The 25195-nt window shown below is 37.5% G+C and overlaps 3 protein-coding genes across 4 annotated transcripts; all 3 read left to right on the top strand.

Annotated features, from left to right (window-relative positions):
* The first annotated feature begins 468 nt into the window (after window positions 1-468).
* Window positions 469-1914, top strand: LOC114520983 (putative N-acetylated-alpha-linked acidic dipeptidase). The gene is made up of 2 exons (XM_028541362.1): window positions 469-725; window positions 1203-1914. Exons 1-2 carry the CDS (start codon window positions 577-579, stop codon window positions 1537-1539), a joined length of 486 nt encoding a protein of 161 aa, XP_028397163.1. The 5' UTR covers window positions 469-576; the 3' UTR covers window positions 1540-1914.
* Window positions 1915-7844: 5930 nt separating this feature from the next.
* Window positions 7845-14235, top strand: LOC114520806 (glutamate carboxypeptidase 2-like). The gene is made up of 8 exons (XM_028541139.1): window positions 7845-8134; window positions 9524-9737; window positions 9971-10174; window positions 10388-10673; window positions 11666-11950; window positions 12228-12572; window positions 12831-13128; window positions 13899-14235. The coding sequence occupies exons 1-8, from the start codon at window positions 7845-7847 to the stop codon at window positions 14233-14235; spliced, it is 2259 nt and encodes a 752-aa protein (XP_028396940.1).
* A 1503-nt stretch (window positions 14236-15738) lies between these two features.
* On the top strand, window positions 15739-24073 carry LOC114520905 (glutamate carboxypeptidase 2-like). Of its 2 annotated transcripts, none has more exons than XM_028541254.1 (8): window positions 15739-16012; window positions 19306-19519; window positions 19664-19867; window positions 20164-20449; window positions 21459-21743; window positions 21833-22162; window positions 22719-23019; window positions 23349-24073. In XM_028541254.1, the coding sequence occupies exons 1-8, from the start codon at window positions 15777-15779 to the stop codon at window positions 23680-23682; spliced, it is 2190 nt and encodes a 729-aa protein (XP_028397055.1). In that variant the 5' UTR covers window positions 15739-15776; the 3' UTR covers window positions 23683-24073. The 2 variants fall into 2 exon arrangements, with proteins under 2 accessions (XP_028397055.1, XP_028397054.1); XM_028541253.1 differs by lacking the exon at window positions 15739-16012 and adding an exon at window positions 17933-18284.
* The last annotated feature ends 1122 nt before the right edge of the window (window positions 24074-25195 follow it).

Raw genomic sequence — 25195 nt, 5'->3', positions numbered from 1 at the left:
ACCTTAGAACTTAGCGGCTCCCCCCTGCTAAAGACGGCAATTACTAAGAATGTTAAGGAAGTTGACGATCCTCACGGGAGAAAAGTATACGATCAGATGGTTAAAGTGAATGATCAATTCACTTACGGAGGCTTGGGTGCTGGTTCAGATTATGCTAGTTTTTATCAATTTTGCGGTAAGCTAAAAGTCTACATGCATTCATCTTCTTTGGGGGACATCTTTACGCTATTTTTAATTAACATAATATTATGCATGCATGCCTTTTAACAATGATTAAAGGTAAAGGATTTTTAGGAGGTTGATGAAAACTGCAACATTTTTGTGTGAGTAGTTTATCCAACTTATTAGTGGCCTTGCAGTCTCGAAATATAATTTTGAAAGCACGTTTTCTTGCAACAACCATAAAGAACGATAATTTTCTCTACAGGAGTACCATCCTTAGACATGACCTATGCTGGAGAAGTTTTTTACCCTGTATACCATTCAGTCCACGACACGTACAAATGGCTCCAAGGCTTGATCGATCCCGACTTCAAATTCCACCTAACGACGGCAAGAGTTGCCTCGAGACTTCTCATGTATATGGCCGACAGTTTTGTGTTACCAGTCGATGTAACCCAGTATGGAATATCTCTAGACAGGTCTCTTCAAACATTGAGGAAAAAATATGGAGAAGAACTTGAAAAGAATGTTAGTTTGGATTATATTGGGGCGGCAATTGCAAAGTAAGATTTCAAATCGTTTTGTATTCAGTTTCTTAGGGAAAAATCGTTGACGAAAACTGTGAAAATTGCCGAGTCTCGACGCGGAATGCCTGTCGCAAGGTGAAAATTGTCGTTCCAAAACACGCGTAGGTCGCCTATGCGATGCGATATCGCAAGAACTGAATCCCGTTTTTGTTTCACTCAAAATCAGGTTGAAAGTAAATAATACGCTAATACATGAAATTTTCTAGAACTGTATGCATGGAGCCTTCATAAGCAGTTTAGAGTGAGCAAACAAAAACGAGCATAGAATCAATACCATAAGGGATGGCGTTTTTCACAAAGGAAAGGAGTGGCCATATGCATGGTGGAGAAATTTTTTACAAGTCGTATACATACATCTTTGATAGCTAGCCTTTTGCATCGCAAAATCCAAAAATAAAACAGTAAAGCCTTGATATAGAAAAATCATGTTTTATTCTTTTGAATTTTCCTAAGATTCAAAGAGGAAACAAAAATATTCCAGGCGGAAAAAGACGAAGCTTTCGAAAAAAAAGACGACATCAAACTACGGGACCTCAATGACCGTATGGTCAACGTTGAGAAAGCCTTCATCACTGCCCCAGGCTTGCCTAATCGACCAACAACAAGGCACGTTATATTTGCACCTTCCGTCAACGACGATTATGCAACAACTAGTTTTCCGGGAATCTCTGATCTAATGTTTAAGAAGAATAAAACGGAGCAGGATTGGCTGGATATCAAGGAACAGGCGTCCGTTTTGTTCAAAGCGATTTCGAGTGCAACGGATACGCTGAAAGCTCATAAGAACTGAATAAGACAGGAAGTGTTAAGCAAAAATACTTTTTTCTTCCCAAAGATATGTAGAGTATATGTTTTAGCAAACATTATCAAAGGTACCAATATAACCTCAGTATGCGCTATAGACTAATTTTAGACTTGGAGAACAAGACGAAATATGTTACCATAGCAAAACGAGCATGCATGATACTGAAATAAGTAGAATTTCAAAGTTTAGTTGCGAAATTTTGTAAAATGCGGGAAATATAGCTATTCGAAGTTGGCAAATGTTGTAGACTTAGTAGTTACACATTTTCGGTCGTAATACACAATTATACAAAATATGAAAAAAATGGTGGAGGAATATAAACATCCATTGGAAAAAACCACTAAGGAATCACAAAAATATAAATCAGCGAGGGATTTTGGTGCTGTTGAAAACTGCAATATATTATCATGCAACCTATGGCTGGAATACTCTTTTATATAGATTTATGTCAAACTGTAACGTTTTTATACTTTATTTCGTATTGTTCTGTTTTCATGTTATGTTTGACAACGCCGGCATGATTTTGTATAAATTAATATGCTATTGTACAATTTATAATCGCAACACCGCACTATAAAGAACACTTCGGTGAAGTGGATGTCCTGGGTAGAAATATATTGATAATAATAATAATACTGATAATATTAACAATAATAATAATAGTAATGTAATAAAAAAATGTTGCATGCATGCGCTGAAATTACCGTTATTATAAATAGTATTCGCCGTCGATAGTTTAGTTTAGTGAAGTCCTCTCTGAGTCCATGCACCTGGTGGATATTCAGGTGGATAAGTTTCAGGACTAATAATGTGGCTGTTTTGTTGGCTGGAAAAAGGTAAACGTGCCTTGTGAAATAGCTACACGACCCTATGGCAAATTATGTACTAAAACTGTATGCAAAATATGAAATCTAAAAAATTTCAAGATAGTATGAACAAATAGCTACATGCAAATTAACTTTTAATGCAGGTTTTCTTTGTATTTATAATTAATGCATATAATAATCAAGCATGTATATGCCGTGACGAGCGGATCCGATACCGCGTGAACACAGCTTGTACTTTTGCTGCATAATTACTTTGGGAATACGACTCATGATTGGTAAATGGTGCTTTTAATTTAATTAATTATTTCGAATAAATTATTTATAATACTTGGAAATATATGAAGCGATATTCCCAGTCAAAACTCAGAATCCCTTTGTTGTCACGAATAAACAACTTAACTATGTCGTTTTCTGTAGTGGAAATTCTCTGTTCTGCATCAGCACTATTGTGCAACAAAACTGGCGATGTAATTGCTGCTAATATTAGAAATTGTGACACTACTTGTGCAAAGCTTCGTGAAATGATACAGAGTGATCTGGGTACAATCAAGTCAAAACTTGATGGACTGTGTCGAAAAGATCTGCAAGCCAGCTGTAACTCGCTTGAAGAAGGAGTTGCTTCACTTCATAATTTCCTTGATAAAACAGACCTCGATCAAGAACATTCTTCGGAGCCCGAAGTGAAAAATTGTCAGGCCAAAACTAGTACACAATCGCAGAATGTTGACGAAGCGGATGCCGCCTTAAAGGAAGTCTCGGATCTTTCAGGCGCTATGGGAAGACCTGTCGAAGCAATTGGGGAATATGAGGCGGCGAAAAAAAAATTTGAATCAGCTCAACAGGCAGCGAACCAGGCTTTCGCCAATGACGCGCTAAATATTAAACATCGGATATTCGCGGGAAAACTACGAATAGTTTCTGAGATATTGCAAAGATTTGAAAGTCCTGAAATCGCAATCCCGGCGTGCCGAATAATTTTAAAACAGCTGCATGATTTGAAAGCGATCAGTGACACATTCTCGGTGTACCTAAATGGTGGTTTTAAGTCACTTTTTTCCAAACCAGATAGAGTGGAGAACGTCTTATCTGTTATGATGATTAATTATGTTGTATTTCAATTCGTTTCGAAATTCAACACAAAGCCGAGCCTTATCGTGGCGTCATGGCCAACAATTAAAGCGGGCGTTCGCATTTTCAACCCAATATTGCATTGGGGAGAGATCTCAACAAGAAGATCTATGGGGAGCAAGTTGGTCCGGCATCCAAGCGGACTTCCACTCGCCGAAGCAATATATCCCGGCTTTTCTGGTGTGAACGGTAAAGGCGAAATTGTGGTGGGGTATCGTGACAACATCAAAGTTATTTCCACAGCGGGTACAAGCAAGCAGTATAAATTACCTGAGCCATGGGAAGTTAAGAATATTGAGCAACGCATTGCTGCCCTTGCTGTTGATAAAAACAACAACATATATGTTGTCAGATGGTTTGGGACAACCACAGGAAAAGGTTTCGAAAAATGTATTTTACACATATTGGATGAGGAATGTAGTCTAAAGTTTGAGCGTGAATTGGACTTCTTTGAGGAAAGTGCTAGATTGGACAGAGCGAAGATTGCAATAAACCAAAACAATGATATCATCATGTTGAGCCACAGCGATCCCAACGTGTACGTGTGCGACAATACTGGAAGACTCAAGCACAAATTTCCACGAGATTCACTTGGAAAAAACAAATTGAGCATTTTTGGGAAGAGTGAAATCATGCTATCACGAGGCGATCTCAGTGCTTTGTACATAAAGTCTGTGGAAGGAGAGGAAAAGTTAACAATCGAAGTACCAAAAGGTCATATGATCCATGGGATGGCATTTCACCATGCCTCTTCTAAAATAATTGTCCTGACCCATGTACAAGATTCGTGCTATACCTTCATTTCTTTTCTAAAGCAGGCGAATTAGAAGCCTCGACATTCTGCTGCAGTAAAATTAATCATGAATTACCCCAAATCACATCCCATCCGGATGGCCCAGCTGCTGTTGTAAGATACACAAGCATCACCCAACTTATTTAAAGAACACTCTTTTACCTATTCGCACAACGAAAAGAATAATTATTGCATGTTGCTTGCTTTAAATGTGTTTTGACACATTTACATTTTCGTTAAAAAGAAGAAAACATTAAAAACTCACTGAATCACACACACAAAAACCACTGTATATACGTATAAATAAATAACAGCACAAGCATGCATTAACAAATTATATAGGAAAGTCGGGGAAAGCTACGTGTAAGCAAAATAATGTATAGAAAGAGCTTCTATAAAGATATCACTGTGAAAAAATGCCATGTATATAGAATAAATCACAATAAATAAGTATCACAATTATTGTATTAGGCGTGAAAATTAAAATCTGAGTATACTGTACTACCCTAACTCATATCCCATCCATGAAAGTTCTTGCTCCCACTGCTGCATGTTGAAAGTTAGAGGAGGTTTTACCTATTTAACCTACGAAAACGCTGCATGATTGCTTTAAACCAAGATATATCAAACCACATTTCCGTAAATGCGTGATCTTATGCATGATGAAAAAAAGGTGGGAAAAATTCACGAAATCACTTGCACACAAAAACAACCGTATACGCGTACACAAAAACTAACAGTAAAAATCGTCTATGAAAATCGGAGAAAATGTGGATAACAATAAAATTAATAACTATCACAATTATTCTCTTTAATGTCCTTGCTTTGACTGTACTTGCGATGTTATGTTTTAACTAATTGGGGGGGGAGTTTTCACACTTAGTTATACTAAGGAATAATGGTTTGCCCAGACTTTATTCTTTCAAGCGTCTAAGGCGCCATGAAGAAATTATCCAAAACCTTCTTCCCCATGCAGCTAAGACTAATGCAGGCATGTACATCAATAGCAGAAATATTATTATTTATAGTGTGCATGGCATTTTTCTCACAACCATGCTGAGGTTAATATCAATTTCGGCCGTTGACATGCATGATATATTTTAATTTCTTTTCCTTTCGTGTCAGAGTTGCAAAAAAGCTGCGGGTACACGGGTGCCACCCGGAGGAAGGTTTGCTTTGAATAAGGTTTGTGAGGAAGATTCAAAGTTGAACAATCCAATTGATCACATGCATGCATGTACCAAAAAACCAAATACTTCTTTATGCTGGTTGCAATTTGACTCGGTGTCGTAACGTCATTTTGAGGAAGGTTTCAAAACTTGAAATCCTGCCGGAGGAAGGTTGAACTCTTTTTGCAACTCTCTTTCGTGCAGAGAAACGTTAAGAATAAGAGCAGGTGTAAGTGTCATTCAAATGATCTCACGTCGTGAACTGCGATTTTTACATATTCTCTAGCTAAAAACCCGAGCCAAGCTTATTTCAACCTGCTCATCCAACAATATTCCGTGTGCGTAAACATATTCCTGCATGCCTCCTATAAGATCGCTCTAACAAAATGGATCCGAGATCAATCTTGTCGGTGACAGAGCTCAATGAGTTCATGTACTAGCAACAATAAAACCTTAAGATCTACGACAGCTGATCTACGACGCCAAACACGACGACAACGTCAGCTCCTGATAATGAGTAAATTGAATATTCAATGCCCCATGGAAGTTTGACGGCGACGGCGACGGCGTGACGACGTCCTCCGCTGTTTACATAGGATGCGGGAATTCACAAATTTTCGCATCCAGTTATTTAAAACGCCAGTATTGACATATCTACAGGTGCAACTTAATTCAAGTCCGGTCAAGTAATGAAAGTTTCTCCTCTCTTTAAGCGATATTCTCAACTTTTCGTATTATATATACTTATTCATACAGGATTGATGGCAAATACTTGTTTTAAAAATTTCTTTGAAAAGACATTTAGCCGTCTTTGTGACGTTTTTTAAAAATCGTATAGGCTTTAATTCCTCTAATAATAAAGTGATATAGAATTACGTTTACTCTTGCCTTTATTTATAAACCGGACCAAGCTCAGACTGATCTCAGACTGCTTATTGAAGCGGGCTGACTGACAGCGATCTACCAAAGAGGTGAGGATGAAAAATTTAGTTTCATTCACCTATATATTTGACTTTAATAAATATATTTTTGATCAATCTCAATTCTTTTTCGCCTATTGCATTCTATACAGTTAACCTATATTCTTATTCATTTTTTGCAACGAAAAAAAGATTTAATCGGTTGGACGACCAGTATCTATCTTCCTGCTAAAGCATATAATTTCATCTTCCTGTATGCTAAAATCGCAGACCAGTAAACAATAAATCGAATTACGGGGAACCCCATTGATTACACAAAAAATATGATTTGTCTTGAACATGCGCCGTACTTCGGTGGGAAGTATTAAAAGTAGTATAAAAAAGCACACTCATTTTTTGTTAATTCGCATTCATAAGATCCTAAAAAATAGAAACAAAATGAGAAATAAGCAATATATGTATCACGTGCAGGAGAATCTATATATAAACGACTATCTAATATAAATGCGAATATCAAAATATAAACAGGGCGCTTAAACAGCTTATATTCTATATAGCAGAGCGCTTATAAACCGACTTCCAGTAGAAAACGTCATGTAATATAATCATTGCTATATATAAACGCCTGCACCAACCTCTAATCGTAAAACAGAATGATCCTTTATATCACCTTAGAAAAGCTAAAATGACATGACGTGTGGTATTTGGACTAATGCAATAGCTCCTTGATTCTTCGGACCCGTGTAAATTAGATTTAACGTGAAAAAGAATGAAATTCGTCCAGTCCAACGGAGCATTTATGAATTAAAATACCACGTTCTGTGAATTCTGAGCTTCCAAACCAAAGCTTTTGAACAATGGCGGAGCAATTAACAACACTTTGCAGCTTCCTTTTGAGTAGATGATAATTATAATTTTAAAATACATTGAAAATGGTTGAACGTTAACTGTTAAATTTAGATTAAATATATCCTTCGGCAATTTATAACTTATAGCAGTGCTATTAGGGTACTTTGAATTCAAACGTGCATGTCTATAGTAATTTATTAATTTTCCTTCTATTTTAAGGTATATGTAAAAATACATTGCATGTGCATGTATGCAGACAGACAGTCTATCATATTCTATAAGTAATATAGCAGTTCAGAATAAACAAAGCGTTCAGTTTACATTACGGAACAAAACATCGCCATTCAAATTAAAATATTTCTCTATAGTTACGCGGCCATTGTGGAAGCTGAATGGAAGCTTCAAAGTGTGACAGCTGTCATCATCAATGACGTATGCAAATGAGGCTTTTGGAAAAATAAGGATATAAGTATCGCAGCAAAGCAAAGTACTTAACGCAGCGTAGACGATAAAACGGAAAACCTTTTAGCACAATGAAGTCGTTTGCCAATTTAGCAAAGTGAGGTTGTTTGATCCGATTAGTAAAACTTTGTTCTGATTCAATATGCCGACGGCAACGCTCACCACGGGACGAATTGTTTTTGGTACCGTGGTAGCTATTGTTGCCCTATTCGTGTTGGCGTTTGTGATAGGCTGGGTTTCGGCGCCAACCGATTCAGATGACTCGTCCGCCTGTGAACCAAGCTTAAGAGTTAACGTTACGAATAATATATCAATAATATTCGACATAAAATATATCGTAAAACTCCGCAAGGAACAGAAGAAACGGAAAGATAATTTTCACGAAAAGCTGTTTGCAATCTTAAATGCGACTAAGATTGGCGAGAATTTGAGGTGAGTAGATGAAATGCCCATTATACGTGTCTGAGGGTAAGTGTTATTTGAACGTTTTTTAAAGGACATAGACGTTTGGTCCTTTACGGTTTAAACGGGTAGATTATTGCAGTTATTGCAGCTATGTATTGTTAGCATCAGCATATATAGAAGAGAGTACCCAAACTGGACCGAAACGTGTCCTTAAGTAGCGTGAACGGGTCAATTGTATGCCAGTATATAATTATACAATATATAGTATAGCCACATACATACGTAGTACAGCCAGTATATAATTATACTACATACGTTGCATATAGAACAATTTCATCGTTGATGTCTCAACTGCGTCGGAAATATCACGATCCTTCCAAACGTAGGCAGGATCAAATACTTTGAGAGATTTTGTAACCTCGACAGTCGATAACAGCCTCAGTTATTCGCAATTATATGAGTCACGTTTATTACCGCACACGCAGCACGCGGAAGGAACTGGGTACGAGGATTTTGGAAATAAATTCTGGAAATCAAACACTGAATGGTTCTCTATCGGCTGTTGTTTAACAAACTGTGTATGACGATGTGTTTACTGCCAGAGATTTCATTTACCCGAATTCAGCAAAAACCTGAATGATTTTCTGTTGACCTAATGTTCAGTAGCGGTCGACCGGCCGAGCGGGAACAAGTGGGTGTGTTACAGCCCCTTACCCTTTTCGTAAATGGAGATTTTAGGCAATTAACACACACACACACAAACACAAACACATGATGCATGATACACTAGAAATTGTATTGATAGCGCAAAACATTCACACCACACCGTAGATCAGATGGATTGGTATATTGCTCAGTTTGATGTTTGATGCACTTTAAAATGGGTTAGTCACACTAATCGACAAACATGTACCGATCAGTCGTTTATTGCATACCGTCTCCAATTGAGCGTGCATTCAGCTGTTGCTGCTATTCATATTTCAGAAATTAATGTATGATAAAATTGTGGATAAGCAACATGGATTATAAACAACGAGAACGTTAGACTGACTGTTTAGATATTAATGACTGCCAGTCTAAAGCCTACGAACGGTAGGATACTGCGAATGGAAAAGAGAGTCTAACATTTGAAAATTTGAAAATGAAACTACATGCGGAAATAAATTTGAAAATGAAACCACAGGCGAGCCTATGAAAATTATACTTGCAGGGAGGTGTGTCCGCGATATACGCAATGGGGAAGATGCTATTTGCACGGAGGGTAGCGAGAAACCTTACAGCCTTCGGCCTTCCGACATGCACGAATCCCCAACACACCTAACGTTCAAGCATGTTTTGTCTATTTCTTGCCATTTCGAAAACACAGTTGTTGCTACAGAGCTCTGATGATTGTGATTTTATCATTTTATCAAACAGGTATTTTTCAGAGCGACCACATGTTGCAGGAACACCGCGCTCAAAAGAGTTAGCGGATGAGATCGAAAGAAGATGGAGGGAATACAAATTCGACAAAGTAGAACAACCAGAATATGATATTCTCCTACCTTACGTTCAACCAAACGTCTCGAATTCTGTACAGATTTTGAATTCCACTGGTAATGTGACTTTCGAGTTCTCTGGAAAAGAAAAGGTATGTCAATATTCATCAAAAACAAACGCACACGTATTTCAGGTACACAAAATTATCATTTACTGCTTGTATATCCGGACATTATGTATGTGCAATCTGATTGAAATAACACACCGTATATATCAACCAAGGATTAGCTAATATTAACTACGGTTGATAAGGTTACGTTTAAACTAAACGCCTTTCGAACAACCGTGTCCTGGATGATAAGGAAAATTAACTTCATGTTTCAGTTGGCAGACCCGAGTGAAAACGACACTACAATGATACCACCGCTACTGGGATATTCTAAGCAAGGATCGGTCGAAGGGAAGCTCCTTTATGTGAATTATGGAAGATCTGAAGATTTTCAAATATTAAAAAGTAACTTCAGCATCACCAACTGCAGCGGCTACATTGTCATCATGCGGTATGGAAAGATTTTTCGTGGTGCTAAGGTTTAGATCGAATTAAACCATTATTTCATGCCTAATAGTTTCGTCTACTCCAAATTGATCGCTTAATAATTCCAACTGATAAGACAAAGATACCCTGATATCAGCTTCGATCGGCTTATGCATGTGTATTGTGTTAATTATGAAGGGAGACTATATTATGAAGAGCTCGTCCCATCTTTGTTTCTCTTTGTTTAACAACATTTTGTTCTACAGGTTAAAAATGCCCAAGACTGTGGAGCGATTGGCGCAATTTTGTACAATGACCCAGCGGATTACGCACCTGAAGGTCAGGATAAGGTCTATCCAAAATACATTTGGCTTCCAAAAACAGGCGTCCAACGCGGAAGCCTATTTCAAGGTCGTGGAGATCCGCTAACACCTGGACTACCGTCTGTCGAAGGAGTATTCAGAATACCCGAAGAGAAGGCTGGACTGCCAAAGATTCCAGCAACACCCATACCATACGGAGATGCTGTTAGACTATTAGAGATCATGGAAGGTAGGTGGAAACCTTCAATCCAAGAGGTGAAAACAATTTTGTTTATATTTTTCCTACACACTGATATAAATTTGGTTTTAAAATCCATACTATGGAGATATGATATACCCATACTTTTTCCATACACATCCTTAGTATGGAAATAGTAATTAGTATAAATATTACAAACTTTCATAACTACGATTTCCATAATATGGATTTTGAAAAACATTTCCAGTGATCTACACAGGGTGTATAAAAAGAAAGGTAATTCAACTTCAACACGCTATTGTACGTGAACTGCTCAGTGTATGAACATTTTTTTTTCACATTCGGAAAGATCAGGCTTTTAACTATCGGATGACATGCTTTTAGTACCACATGGTGAAAAAATGAGCACATACGATGCTGGTAAGAAATGTTCGTTGCAATCGCATATTTTCACCTTTGAGCCTAATTAAAGCATTGCATAACAAAAGAAAAAACAATTAATCACGAACATGTCACAGCTTGCACTGGTTTCACAACATGCTTATTGCAATTATTTACATTTACACTTTTTAAAAAGAGATTAAGCGCAGAAGCCTTCAACTTGACCACCACCTCTATCAATACAAAGTTGTTATTGCCACCGCATTGCTGGGAATGTTTTCCTGATGTGATTTATTCCAACTTAATATGCATATGCGGGTAGTTTATTTAGAAGCAAAATTCTTCGATTAAGTCCCAAAGGGGGTTAATTTTTAATGGTTTTAGTCCCAAGTCTCAGAGGTGAAAATATGCGATTTTGACTAACACTTTTTATCAGCCTCCTATTTACTCATTTTTTCACCACTTAGTATTAAAAACATGTCATTCGATAGTTAAAAGCCTAACCTTTCCGAATGTGAAAAAAATCATTAATAGAATGAGTAGTTCACGTACAATAGCGCGCCAAAGTTGGATTACCTTTTTCTTGATACACCCTGTATAGTTCATATGTTATTATTTTCTTCTATGTTCCATCCCAAAAGGTGACGACGCCCCTAAAAGTTGGCAAGGTGGGTTGTTAGGAATTACCTACAAAGTTGGAAATGGCAGCCTTATGAACAACACCGTCAAGATACAAGTAAACGTACCTAACAGACGGCAAAACGTGCCCAATGTTATCGGCACCATATATGGCAATGAGGAACCTGACCGTTGGGTATTGATAGGGAATCATAGGGACGCATGGGGATTTGGTGCAGTTGATGCCTCTAGTGGTACATCAGCCATGATGGAAATATCACGTGGTCTAGGCGAGCTTTTAAAACAAGGTATTGCGTGAAAATGATATGCAAGTTGTCCTCATTATGTGTGCATTTAATGTTAATATGATTACCAGAAGTATCACAATCGCCATTAGCGAGGATAACATTATCGATAACGACATAAATAAAATATTACGGTGAACATCTTATCATTAGTACATTTTTATATTCCTAATACAATCAATACAGCCGACTGAAACATAATCATCGTCTTTATCCTCATAATCATAAAAAAATCCTCGACATTATTATCGACCCATAACATTTCCTACTCTTATCAAAGGTTGGCGCCCGAGACGCACCATCAAATTCTGCAGCTGGGGAGCAGAGGAAGCAGGTTTGATGGGATCAACGGAATGGGTGGAAGAAAATGAACGAGCCTTGTCAACTAAAGCAATAACTTACATAAATATCGATATCGCAGTTAGTGGCAATCTTACCTTGAAACTAAAAGGCTCCCCTCTGCTCAAGACGGCAATTACTAAGAATATTAAGGACGTAGACGACCCGCACGGGAGAAAGGTATACGATCAGATGGTTAAAGTGAAAAATCAATCCAATAATACAAAATCAATTTACGAACGCTTGGGCGCAGGTTCTGATTACGCCAGTTTTTATCAATATTGCGGTAAGCTACATTCACGTTCTTTTTGGTACATCCAGGCGAGTTAATAGTCAATGCATGCATGTAACTTGTATCAATAATTAGTATCATGTATGTATTTTCGAGCCTTTGATCAAGGTTAAAGAAAAATGAAGCAATACAGTCTTGAGACTATAATGTATCAGAGAGCAATTTACTCAGTTAATTACCAGCTTAGAAAATTAGTTTTGTAGAAAAGTAGTTTTGTCCCATTAACAGTGCTAAATGATAATTTTCCCACAGGTATACCTTCCTTAGACCTGAGCTATGGCGGTAAGGTGTTCTACCCCGTCTACCATACAGTTCACGATACATACAAATGGCTCGAAGGCTTAATCGATCCCTACTTCAAATTCCACCTAACCACGGCCAAAGTTGCCTCGAGACTCCTCATGTATATGGCCGATAGTTTTGTCTTGCCAATTGATGTGACAGAGTATGGAAAATCTCTCAGCAGTTCTTTGAAAATGTTAAGAAGAAATCATGGAAAAGAACTTGAAAGGAATGTGAGCTTGAGCCATATTGAAAAGGCAATTGGAGAGTAAGAGGCTGTTTACATGACTACATGAGCCCGGTTACCCGAAATTCAACGAAGCATGAGATGATTTTGAGGTATTGAAATGAGAAGATGACATGATCCTGGCAGTCATATAATCACCACAACAATAGCATGTACTTGTTTGGTGTCATAAAGACTTATTTCAATGCCTCAAAGTCCCCTCACGCTTCGTTAAATCTCGGGTAACCGGGCTCATGTAAACAGCCCCTAAGATTTGTAATTATTTTGTGAGCGAAATAACTCGGCGAAAATCATTAACAGAAGTAAACAAAATCATGGCTCTGTTATTTCGAAACAAGTAACAGCTGCGAAATAATAAACTGAGATTTTAAATCGTAGACTACCGCGTGTATTAATTTCATAGCAAATTTCACTCTTAATGGGGGTGCTATATATTTCAAAGATATTTCTTTGCATACGTACACCTAACGTAAACCCGAATGTCCCCTTACTAAGGAAGACGTTAGCGCCCTGTTAGTACAAAAAAAGAAACTTCGATCGGCAAAAATGATATTATGATAATCACATCATGCAAAAGAGAACACAAGTAACTTGTTCTCGATAACATTAAGAATTAAAACACAGCAGAATCAATCAGAGATTACATTTTTCATAACAACATGGAGAACCTAAACAGAATCTTTTAAATCGTTTTACAAACCAGCAAGAATGAAAATTATGATATTTCTTGATATTTGTCACAACCAGAGGGAGAAATAAATGCATTGATTCCTTTCCGGTTTTTTTTTAAGTTTCAAGGAGGAAGCAAAAATATTCCAGGAGGAAAAGAAGAAAGCTCTCGACGGAAAATTTGACATACAACTCCGAGACCTTAATGATCGTATGGTCAACGTTGAGAAAGCCTTCCTCACCGCCCCAGGTTTACCTAATCGACCAAACACAAGGCACGTGGTATTCGCGCCTTCTGTTAACAATGCCTACGGCAGCACCAGTTTCCCGGGAATCTCTGATCTGATGTTTAAGGAGAATAAAACGGAGCAGGATTGGTTGGATATCAAGGAACAGGCTTCCGTTCTCTTCAAAGCGATTTCGAGTGCAACCGATGCATTGAAAGCTGATACAAAATGAAAATCCACGTGGCCTGTTTAGGAAAGATACTTTTTCTTCGTAGTGGTGTACAGAGTAACAAGGCGGGATTTCGTTTTAGAGAAATCAGCAAGTTTGTTTACAATTTCAGTAACGCAATCAGAATGCATAAATTTTGACTACTTCCGGTAAAAATGTACATTATTTTCCATTTTACATGAAGTATTGAAAATTTAGGCATTCTGATAGGCTTTGCCTGAAAATGTAAACAAATAATTATGCCGATTAGTTTTAAAACGAAATTCCACCTTGTTGTTTTTAGCGAACATTATATAAGACAGAAAACGATCGAACTTCTACAAAAATAATGATTCATATCTTGAGTTTACAAGCTGTCATTTTTCGGAGAATGTTTTTTTCTTGTGGGAGAACCCTCGCGTATTCTACTCCAACGGCATGAACGTAATTAATTTATTTTGTGTTTTGCAAATGACTGATATTTTTATAGATCTATAGCCTGAACACAGACCTGTTTCGCCCGCCTTAAAATTCGCAGGTAGATGCGAAACGTATCTCTGAGCAAATGCTGTCAAAAGTGCCTTCCGCCCATTTTGTTATTTTTAATAATGAACGCTGATAATTGACACATTTAACACCAAAAAACAGTTATTAGTATATTATTAGCCTTCGCATAATGAAAAATATCCGCTATTAATCCACTTTTATACCCACTTTTTTCCAAGGGAAATGCGAAGGGAAGGAAGAAGCTAGCAAATTATATATGCGAGTAGTTCAACTTCCGCGTTTTCAAATCCATTATAGATAAACAAATTTAGACCAGTCCAATATATAAAGGTTGGCAATGCGAAATAAGAATTTTTTTTGTTTTCAAATTCTTTTATACATTGATCGAAGATTTGCTGGATCACAATTTCGATTCAGTCTGTTAATTTCTTGGTCATTTGCATTCGATAAAATAAATAGCTCAAATTGCAAGAAATTGATTTGAAAATGAATATAATAGATTATGAATATGCTATGTCTATGACAAAAGTCAACAATCTACAAGATTCTACAAAAATAACAGCAGGAATGCGAAGAAAAACGAAACACTATAATTTATTTCTGCCGAGCGTTCAAAATGCAAATTTTTTAAGCTATAAGCAGAATTCAGAAAACAGGCTATGATAAACGTCAGTAACGAATAAACCCAAGCATGCAATCTACTCTATAATTTAATATCTCCAGAACACATCGTGCAAGCACCAAAAGTGAAAGCCATCAAGACGTAGTGGCATTTCCCCACATAATGTATGGTGTGCATATTTTCATATTTACAATATTGTTAATTGACATACAATCAAACTTACAGCATAAATGCAATCAACCGATAATATTTTAAAGGTCCCTGCCAAACCAGATGACAGTTAGGCACTATAAGCTCGTTCCACCTGACCGCCTCTCTCTGGCCTATTTATAACAATATCTCTGAATGAAAAATAACCACATGTCAGTGTCATGTCTTAAAGCGCTTAGCATCGAGAAGAGTTTCATCCAAATTCCATTCTAATAGCGTTATCAAAATGGCGGTAGTAAGTCTTTCCAAAGGACAAATAGTTGGTGTCGTAATAGGCGTGGTTGTGCTATTCGTTTTGGGGTTTGTAATAGGTTGGTTTTCGGCGCCAGAAGAATCATCCGTTGAAATATTTAACATGAAATATATCGTGAAAAAGCGCAGAGAGCAGATGAGACAAAAGCATGATTACCATACAGAGCTTCTTAGAATCATAAACGCAGAGAATATCGGCAAGAATCTGAGGTGAGTGCTGCCTGGCAGAATCTATGTGTAGAGGAGTTTGGCCAATTGATAGAATATTCAAAAGAAACTAATTTACTTGCGACTTTATACGAATAAACAAAAGCAGCAGCAAAAAATGTAAGCATGCATACGCTTCCTGCGTGTGAGTGTGGAACTTTGCGAATAGGATCCCTGTAATTATAGTTTCTGCCTAATGCACGCCCGAAAACCGCATTGAACCATGGTATGCGCCGGAATTATGTTTAAAACCCAACATCCGGGGGAGGCATGTTAACAAACACCAACATATACATGTCTTAAAGCTGGGTTGAAAACACTTTTGTCACATAAAGCAGGTAAAAAAGTAAACATTTTCCGTGTTTCTCTACAGTTTTAGAAACACGCGTGGGAGTTTGGCTGCATGCGAAATGATCAGTGAGAAGAATGAGGGACTGAAAATGATTTCCGTGTTTCTATACAGTTATAGAAGCACACTTCTTGACCAATCAGCACGCGCGTACTATAAATGTTGTATTATAATTAAGAAATAGAAACCATTTCCGCGTTCCTATACAGTTATAGAAACATGCGTGAAATTGAAATAATTATTGAAATAGTTAATTATTTCTCGTTCTCCCAAACTCTCACAAGTGTTTCCACAACTGTAGAAACACACAAGAGAAAAGATTTATAAATTCTCATAACATGAACGATGACAACAAACGATGTATTATATATTTTGTGCTTTGTGACTGAGCTGCGAGTCCAAAAGTCCAAAAGAGAGTCTAGCTCTCCATTATTTGAACTCAGGAACCGCTTATTGTATTAGCTATGTATGTTACATTACAAACATTTTCTAAACACAGCGTATTTTAAACCCTATGCCATGCATATTTTCTCATACAGTTGTTTTTTGAGAACTACAGTGGAACGAGAAATTTAACTGGCTAAATTACCTGCGGGCTTTTAAATACCATTTAATTAAAAATAATAAATTTGCCAAATATTCTTTCGCTATCCATCAAGAATTGCGCGTCCACAGATTAAATACAGGTTTTAAAAAGTTTTGTTCCGTCCACTTAAATGAGTTACATATGTACTTATAACTTGGATAAAGTACGGCTTCTGTGCAGGTTCATAAGTCTATGTAAAACGTCGAAATGAATATAAAAAAGGGGTAGTTGCAATTCATATCAGGGTATGAAATGGTTTCTCGGATCAGGCGCGTTTGATTTCACGTAATTAAGATTGCAATCCACCAAAATTACCATCATTGGAGCACACAGACAAGGTACGGAAAATTTACTCAGGTTTCAAAGTACAGGGTCATTGTAAATATTTAAAGACAAGTTATTGTATCTTTTGAACATATTGAAATTATCAAATGATTTTGCCATAAGGTAAAATATTAATTACTACACGCGTGCTAAATGCATCCGAATGAAATTTTTAATTGAAAGAACATATATAAAGCAAAATTTGATCTCAAATCACGTTATTCGCTGATACATGGCCAACTTGCCGATTTTGGGAGCCTAAAATGTCAATAATGGTAAAGGAAAATGGGATCTGCATGAATGCAAGATTAAAAGTATCCCGATGCATTCGATTTCGTATCGACAACATGCTTAAACCACGCTTAAAGAAAACCACGCTTCAGCAATGCCTCAACGTATGCTTCACCGCATCAAAATTTTATTTGAAACTCAAAATGACGGCAGCACCAATAAAGACAATAAACGGAAAGTAAAAGCCAAGACTACCAAGTTTAATTTATACTGTTTCAAAGGGGCTAATTTTTTCTAGGCCACCTGGAATATACCATTGCACTTTACAATTACTTCGAGCACTCAGATAACGCAGTGAAAAAACTAGCTATACTCAAGTATCAAATTACAAAGCCACTCGGTTGTGTCAATATTTTTCCGCACACAACGAACTTATTAAATTAGTCCGACTTCAATCACGAAAGGCTTACTGACAACGCGCTCAACGGCAAGACGTTTCAGCATCGAGATCTGCGAAATTCTATTTCGACCTCCAAGATGACAGCAGGGGCAGGATTTTCAATGGGAAAAGTTTTCGCTATCGTGGTAGCCGGGGTCGTGCTATTCGTATTAGGTTTTGTGATAGGCTGGTTTTCATCGCCAGAAGACTCGCCCGTTGGTTCCGTTGAAACATTTGATATGAAATATATCGCGAAAAAGCGCAAGGAGCAGATGAAAAAAAAGGATGATTTTCACGAACAGTTTCTTACGATCTTGAACGCGGAGAATATCGGCGAAAACCTTAGGTGAGGGGGTCTGGTAGAATTTGATCTACTGAAGATTGAAAGGGGCTTCTCTACTAACGGAAACTCGATGTATTAATACTACTAACCTAGGGCCGGTGGAACAAAGCCTATTCACTAATTTAGCGGGTTATAGGCCAAAAATAGATAGCTAACACTTTCACACATGTTGTGAACGATTGAAATTAAAATCTGATATGCAATATGAGCGGTTGTAAAGAATGTGAGAAAGAATGTTGTTAATTCCATGTCGAGAAAATTCTTCTGTAATTATTCCTACGTGAATATTCTTTTTTAACCCAACTTACCCAAGGGCGCTCTCCTTTAAGCGGCTTAAATGGTCGAACCGCGGTCAGGTTCTGAATTGAATAGAAAGAATATAGCGGTAAATCTGCATTTTCGTCCTTTGGCAGATGTTAAATAATGATATTCCTCAGTGCAGAGTTCTTGCAGCACTTTAAAATACATCTGTAATGTATCAAGTCTGGCAGCTTTTAACCTACAAACGAAAGCACTCTAAGTACCAACCGTTTAACCTAAACGCACCTCGTATAACCAGCCCTTACAGCACTTTCTAGCAATGGAATGCTGCAATCTTATGTCAACACACTATTCATACTCAAATAACGCTAAACCGTATACACTATAAAACAATGCATATAATACCATGCAACAGAACTAAAATTGTTATATAAAGAATAGGTCCTGAAAGGATGTTTATATATATATCTAATTACAGATGCGTAACATGCTAAGAAAAAAATTTAAATTTCAATAAAATAAACGAATGTTATTCGGAGGTTTTACACCTGCAGTTGAACGGAAACCGAAAAAAGCATGTAGACATGCATGCATGCATAGTTAACACGCAAGATTGCCGTGCTACTGTGCCATTAAACCGAACGCTGTGCCTAATTCATCGGATCACCGAATTCGCCATATAGACAGGTCCTTAGTTTAGATCCGAAAATTAGTTTTCCAAGGAAGAAGGTTAAAAAAAATCATTTCTGATTCTCTTGAACAGGTATTTTGCAAAGCGACCCCACGTTGGAGGAACACCACGTTCGAAGGAATTAGCGAATGAGATCGAAAGAAGATGGAGGGAATACAAATTTGACAAAGTAGAACAACCGGAATATGATACGCTCTTACCTTACGTTCAACCAAACGTCTCGAATTCCGTACAGATTTTGAATTCCACTGGTAATGTGACTTTCGAGTTCTCTGGAAAAGAAAAGGTACATAGATATGCAAATAAACACTCTCAGGACAATTTTTTATTTTTAATTCTATGCCACATCACTGAAGCTTTGGATGCATTTATATAGCCATATATCCGATCCAACATGTTATCCTGTTACTTTTAATTTACAATATTTCAGTTGGCAGACCCGAGTGAAAACGACACTACGATGATCCCACCATTTTTGGGTTACGCTAAGCAAGGATCAGTTGAAGGGGAGCTCCTGTATGTGAATTATGGAAGAACTGAAGATTTTCAAGTATTGAAAAATAACTTCAGCATCGCAAATTGCAACGGCTACATCGTCATCATGCGATATGGAAAGATATTTCGGGGTGATAAGGTTGGAATTAAATCTAAAATTGCCTTTATTCCAAGATTTCTCTAAAAATAATTCCAGTGTAAACTATTAAAAATTTTACCAACTTTGAAAATCAAGCTTTTATTTATAGAAATACCGTAAAAGAATCGCTTGGAAGTGTTCTGAAATGAGATCTTCCTGCCCACTCAGTGAGTTTGAGCGCAAGCAAGCTCTTAAAATTCAGGCGTTTTTGTCACTTTACGTACGTTATGAAAAGTTCTTAATCATATATACTTCTCTTCAAAATTTATACCTCACATATACCGATTACTATGTAGGTCAAACACGCTCAAGATTGTGGGGCAGTTGGCGCTATTTTGTACAACGACCCTGCAGATTTTGCACCTGACGGCCAGGATAAGGTCTATCCAAACTACATTTGGCTTCCAAAGACAGGAGTCCAGCGCGGCAGCATATTTATTGTTCCGGGAGATCCGTTAACCCCTGGTCTACCATCTGTCGAAGGAGTGTTCAGAATACCCGAAGCGAACGCTGGACTGCCAAAGATCCCGGCTACACCGATGCCATACGGAGATGCTCTTAGACTATTAGAGATCATGGAAGGTAGGTGGAAAAATTCAAAATAGGTAACATGCGGACAAAATTCATTGCATTGCACGACCCTTTTAACATATAATTGATAACATGTAGTTAAACTAATTTTTGTACGTGAAATATATTAGGGCAGTGTAGCCAAATGTGCAAACCAAAGAACGCACCCACACGAAAGTAAAAACGATTGTTGCATGAAACCTGTAAACTAACATTTGCTTTATTTACTGATATAAAAGGCCGGCAAAGTAAAATACTCGATAGTAGCGCGAAATTTGCAATGTGAACACTATTAAACTTGGGTATTGAAGCAAACAATCAATAAGTTCATTAATGAGTTGTGCCATGCATGTGAATAATTCTAGCGACAGCAGGCATGGTAAAGAGGTTCGTATAATTATGTATAACATTTAATTCATGTACATTCATATACGGACTGCGAATTGACCCACAGGCTTCGTTAACCTGCTCCTTACCTAAAACATTTGACCTTATTGTCTATTTTTCCAGTAGTCTAGGACAACGTTTTATTGCTTCATTTTAAAAATTCTTATATAAAGTTCTTCATTCCCAGTTGCTGACCCTCTACATCTCCTACAAAATATATTGATCCGTCGCTTTTAGTTTTTTTGGTGATGTTTCGAAGTCGTTTCAAGCTCGCGTTATCGGCACCAACATGCACAATCATACAACTGTTGAATAACGTTGTACATGCACTCAATTTAGTAATGGACCTTATGCGCTGTTATTTATATTTATGTTTAAAGAACTTTACAATTGTGAATTGTTTACTGGTATACTCTTTCCAGCTATTGGAATATACCTCTTTTGGTTGCCAATATATATCTAAAATCATTCTATATCGCATAAGGTCCATTGCCTGTGCGTGTCGACCTGCTCAGAACAGGTTTCCCATCATAAATAGAGGATTTTCTCTAAGCCTATAATTATTAAGGTGGCAACAAACAAGTGATGACCAGTTCAATTATAATAATACCAACCAATTATAATTTTCCGAAAGGTGAAGACGCTCCAGGAAATTGGCAAGGTAGATTAAATATCTCCTACAAACTTGGAAACGGTGGTCTGATGAACAACAACACTGTCAAAATACAAGTAAATGTACCAAACAAACGTCAAACTATTTACAACGTCATTGGAACAATATACGGCAAAGAAGAGCCAGATCGTTGGGTATTGATAGGGAATCATAGGGACGCATGGGGATTTGGTGCAGTTGATCCGTCCAGTGGTACGTCAGCTATGATGGAGATATCACGTGGTGTAAGGGAGCTTCTGAAAAAAGGTACTGACAATCGTTATTATCGTCATAATTAACCCGCCCTCACCGTTGTCATCACTACGACCACATACCATTTCTTACTCTCATCAAAGGTTGGCGCCCGAGACGCACCATCAAATTCTGCAGCTGGGGAGCAGAGGAACCAGGTTTGGTAGGATCAACGGAATGGGTGGAAGAAAATGAACGAGTCTTGTCAACAAAAGCAATAACATATATAAACGTTGATGCAGCAGTTTACGGAAACTTTACCTTCAGCGTTAGTGGCTCCCCCCTGCTAAAGACCACAATTAATAACAACGTTAAGGAAGTTGACGACCCCCATGGGGAGAAGGTATACCATCAGATGCTAAGAGCCCAAAAGCGTTTTGTTTATCGAAATTTGGGTTCTGGTTCAGATTACGCCAGTTTTTATCAATTTTGCGGTAAGCTACAAGTTTTACTATTCTTTTCGACAGATGTATGGTCTCGTACTTTCGTAATTATAATTGCTGCAGGGGAGATTTTTTTATATATGCCGCGTACTTTCACGGAAAAACGTTATATCTGTATATATTTTAGCTACGTTTTAAGGAGTAATTTGTGGTTGAAAAAACACCAAGCAATTGAAGTGTCATTAGCGTACCCTGACAAATCTCTTATTTTAACATTATTTTTCGATTCTATGCATGGTAAACACACTTTTTAGACGCTTTTCATGCGTGGAGAACGTTTTTTAGACCTAAAAGTTTTCGTGCTGATGCTTCATGATGAAACTGAGGTTTTGCAAGCATATATTACGCGACATAGAAAATATATCCTATTATTAATTTGAATTAAAGGTAACAGACATGCATCTTTCTGCGAGAGAACTGATGCATGCAACAAAAGAGAAAAATGTATTTATGCAATTCCATAGGATAGGAGTTTAGCAATCCAGCATCTGAGCATTCAGTAATTATGGCTCCTAAAAAACATGTTGAAGGATATTCTTCTCCACAGGTGTACCATCTGTGACCATGACCTACGCCGGTGAGAGAATCTACCCCGTCTATCATTCAGTCCACGACACGTACAAATGGCTCCAAGGTTTGATCGATCCCTACTTCAAATTCCACTTAACCACGGCGAAAATTGCCTCGAAAGTCCTCATGTATATGACCGACAGTTTTGTGTTACCAATCAATGTATCAGAGTATGGCGTATCGCTCGAAAGCTCTCTGGAAACCTTGAGAACAAATTACGGAAATGATCTTGAAGAAAACAACGTCACCTTGAGTCATATTAAGAAGGCAATTATGGAGTATGTATGCTAAATCAATATATTTAAAATAGGCAACCACTACGTGATTTCACAGTTAATAACAAATATTAATCCCTATGAATAAAGCTGAGAGGCGTATATGTATATGTCTCATTACGCGATATGAAAACGATATGTATATATATAAATTGGACTACATTGAACAAGTGTAAATAATAAGAATTTTGCTGAGAGTTCGAGAGTTTATACATAGGGTTAATAAAGCATGATGACATTTTTTATGATGCCTATAGGAAGATTTACAGTTATACAACTTGATAAAACAGCATCAGTGCACGGATTTGTATTGCTCCTATTTATTTTTTAAGATTTAAAAAAGAAGCAAAAATATTTGAAGCCGAAGGAAATGAAGCTTTTGAGGAAAAAGACGACATTAAACTACGAGACCTTAATGATCGTATGATCAACGTTGAGAAAGCCTTCATCACCGCCCCAGGTTTACCTAATCGACCAAACACAAGGCACGTGGTATTCGCACCTTCTGTTAACAATGCCTACGGCAGCACCAGTTTTCCGGGAATCTCTGATCTGATGTTTAAGGAGAATAAAACAGAGCAGGATTGGTTGGATATCAAAAAACAGGCGTCCGTTCTCTTCCAAGCGATTTCGAGTGCAACCGATGTACTCAAAGCTGATGCATAAGATGTTTAAAAAAAAACTTTTCTTATGATGGTATTAGAAATATGGTATTAGAAATTAATAGATATAGATGAAGGGTTATTATTTCGCGGCCCGGAGGCAGGATTGTATACTCACTGAATTTAATCGGAACAGGAGATATATCATATATAACTACCTCGTATGACTTTAGCATTAATTGCACTTCCATTTGTTTTCTTACTATCATGATTTGTACTGCAGTACAATCATGCACTGATTTTGCAAAAAATAAACCATTTAAAATGGCGGAAAGTTATCTGCACACAAATCATATCGCCTTTAAGGAACGGAAACTCTGGCAAAGGTTCAAAATATTGAATCAAAGTCTGGTATGTCTGTGTTTTGACAAGAAATAATTTGCATTACAAAATAAAGTGGTTAATTTTTAGCGGTGGTTTTCTTGTGTCATGGAAATTAGTGCACTACTGCTGGATCCACCCCTGGGATGTAGTCAAGTCCATTCGGTTCGAGAACAGTGGGTTTTATGACGGGAAGCTTCAAAGCTTCAGCAATGTGGAAGAAAATTTAAGAACGCCTAGCTAATGAAATGGGTCTTATGGCATGTTTTTCTGTAAATCTATTACTCGCTTAGTTGACCGCCTATAATTGCGATTGAATTGTTGCAAAATTTGCTTTTGCATATGAAGGCAACCTTACTATGCTTTGGACAGCCTAGTTTTGATTGACAGAAGAACCGAAGTCGATCATTATTATTCTTTGTAATTATTCTCCCACCCGGAAAGCTGGGAAATAAATCATAAAATGACAATAGTCGCCACTTGTCGATCCGATAAGATTTGCTGCTATATTTAGTACGAGAATTTATAGGAAAACAGTCCTGTCAGCATCATCACTATCACTACCGCTAATACTATACTTACGAATGAAACATTGATTTGAAACAAATACTATGCAAAGTCTAATCTCAAGTCACGCTGAGCGCTCAAGCATTGCCAATTTGCCGATTTTGAGCTACTGAAATAAATGACGCAAATGTTATCTACGGCGAATGGAAACGTGAGCGAAATGCAAGTTGGAAAGCATCTGGAGTCAGAGCACTGCAACGCCAAAAGGCGTAAGCAACGCTTAAAGGCTTACCACAAAACGCTTCAGCTTCGTGAAGTCTTGGAAAATTCTATTTAGAACTCCAAGATGACGGTAGCAGGACTTTCGATAGGACGAATCGTGGGTATTGTGATAGCCGTTGTAGCGCTGTTCGTATTAAGGTTTGTAATAGCCTGGTTTTCAGTGCCTGACGATAAGACGATTCAACCGATGACATGAGAAATATCGCGAGGAAGCGCAAGGAAAAGGTGAAAGAGAAAGATGTTTTCGACAAACAGTTCTTTTAAGAACCAAATCGTTGGGTATTGATAGGGAATCATAGGGACGTATTGGGATTCGGCGCGGTCGATGCGTCCAGGTACGTCAGCCATGACGGGGAGATATCACGTGGTCTCGGCGAGCTTTTAAAACAAGGTCAATTTATGAATGA

This window comes from Dendronephthya gigantea, unplaced genomic scaffold (assembly GCF_004324835.1).
Source record: "Dendronephthya gigantea isolate DGI-Jeju-01 unplaced genomic scaffold, DenGig_1.0 000018F, whole genome shotgun sequence".
NCBI lineage: Eukaryota > Metazoa > Cnidaria > Anthozoa > Malacalcyonacea > Nephtheidae > Dendronephthya > Dendronephthya gigantea.
This window is presented reverse-complemented; position numbering and strand designations above follow the sequence as displayed.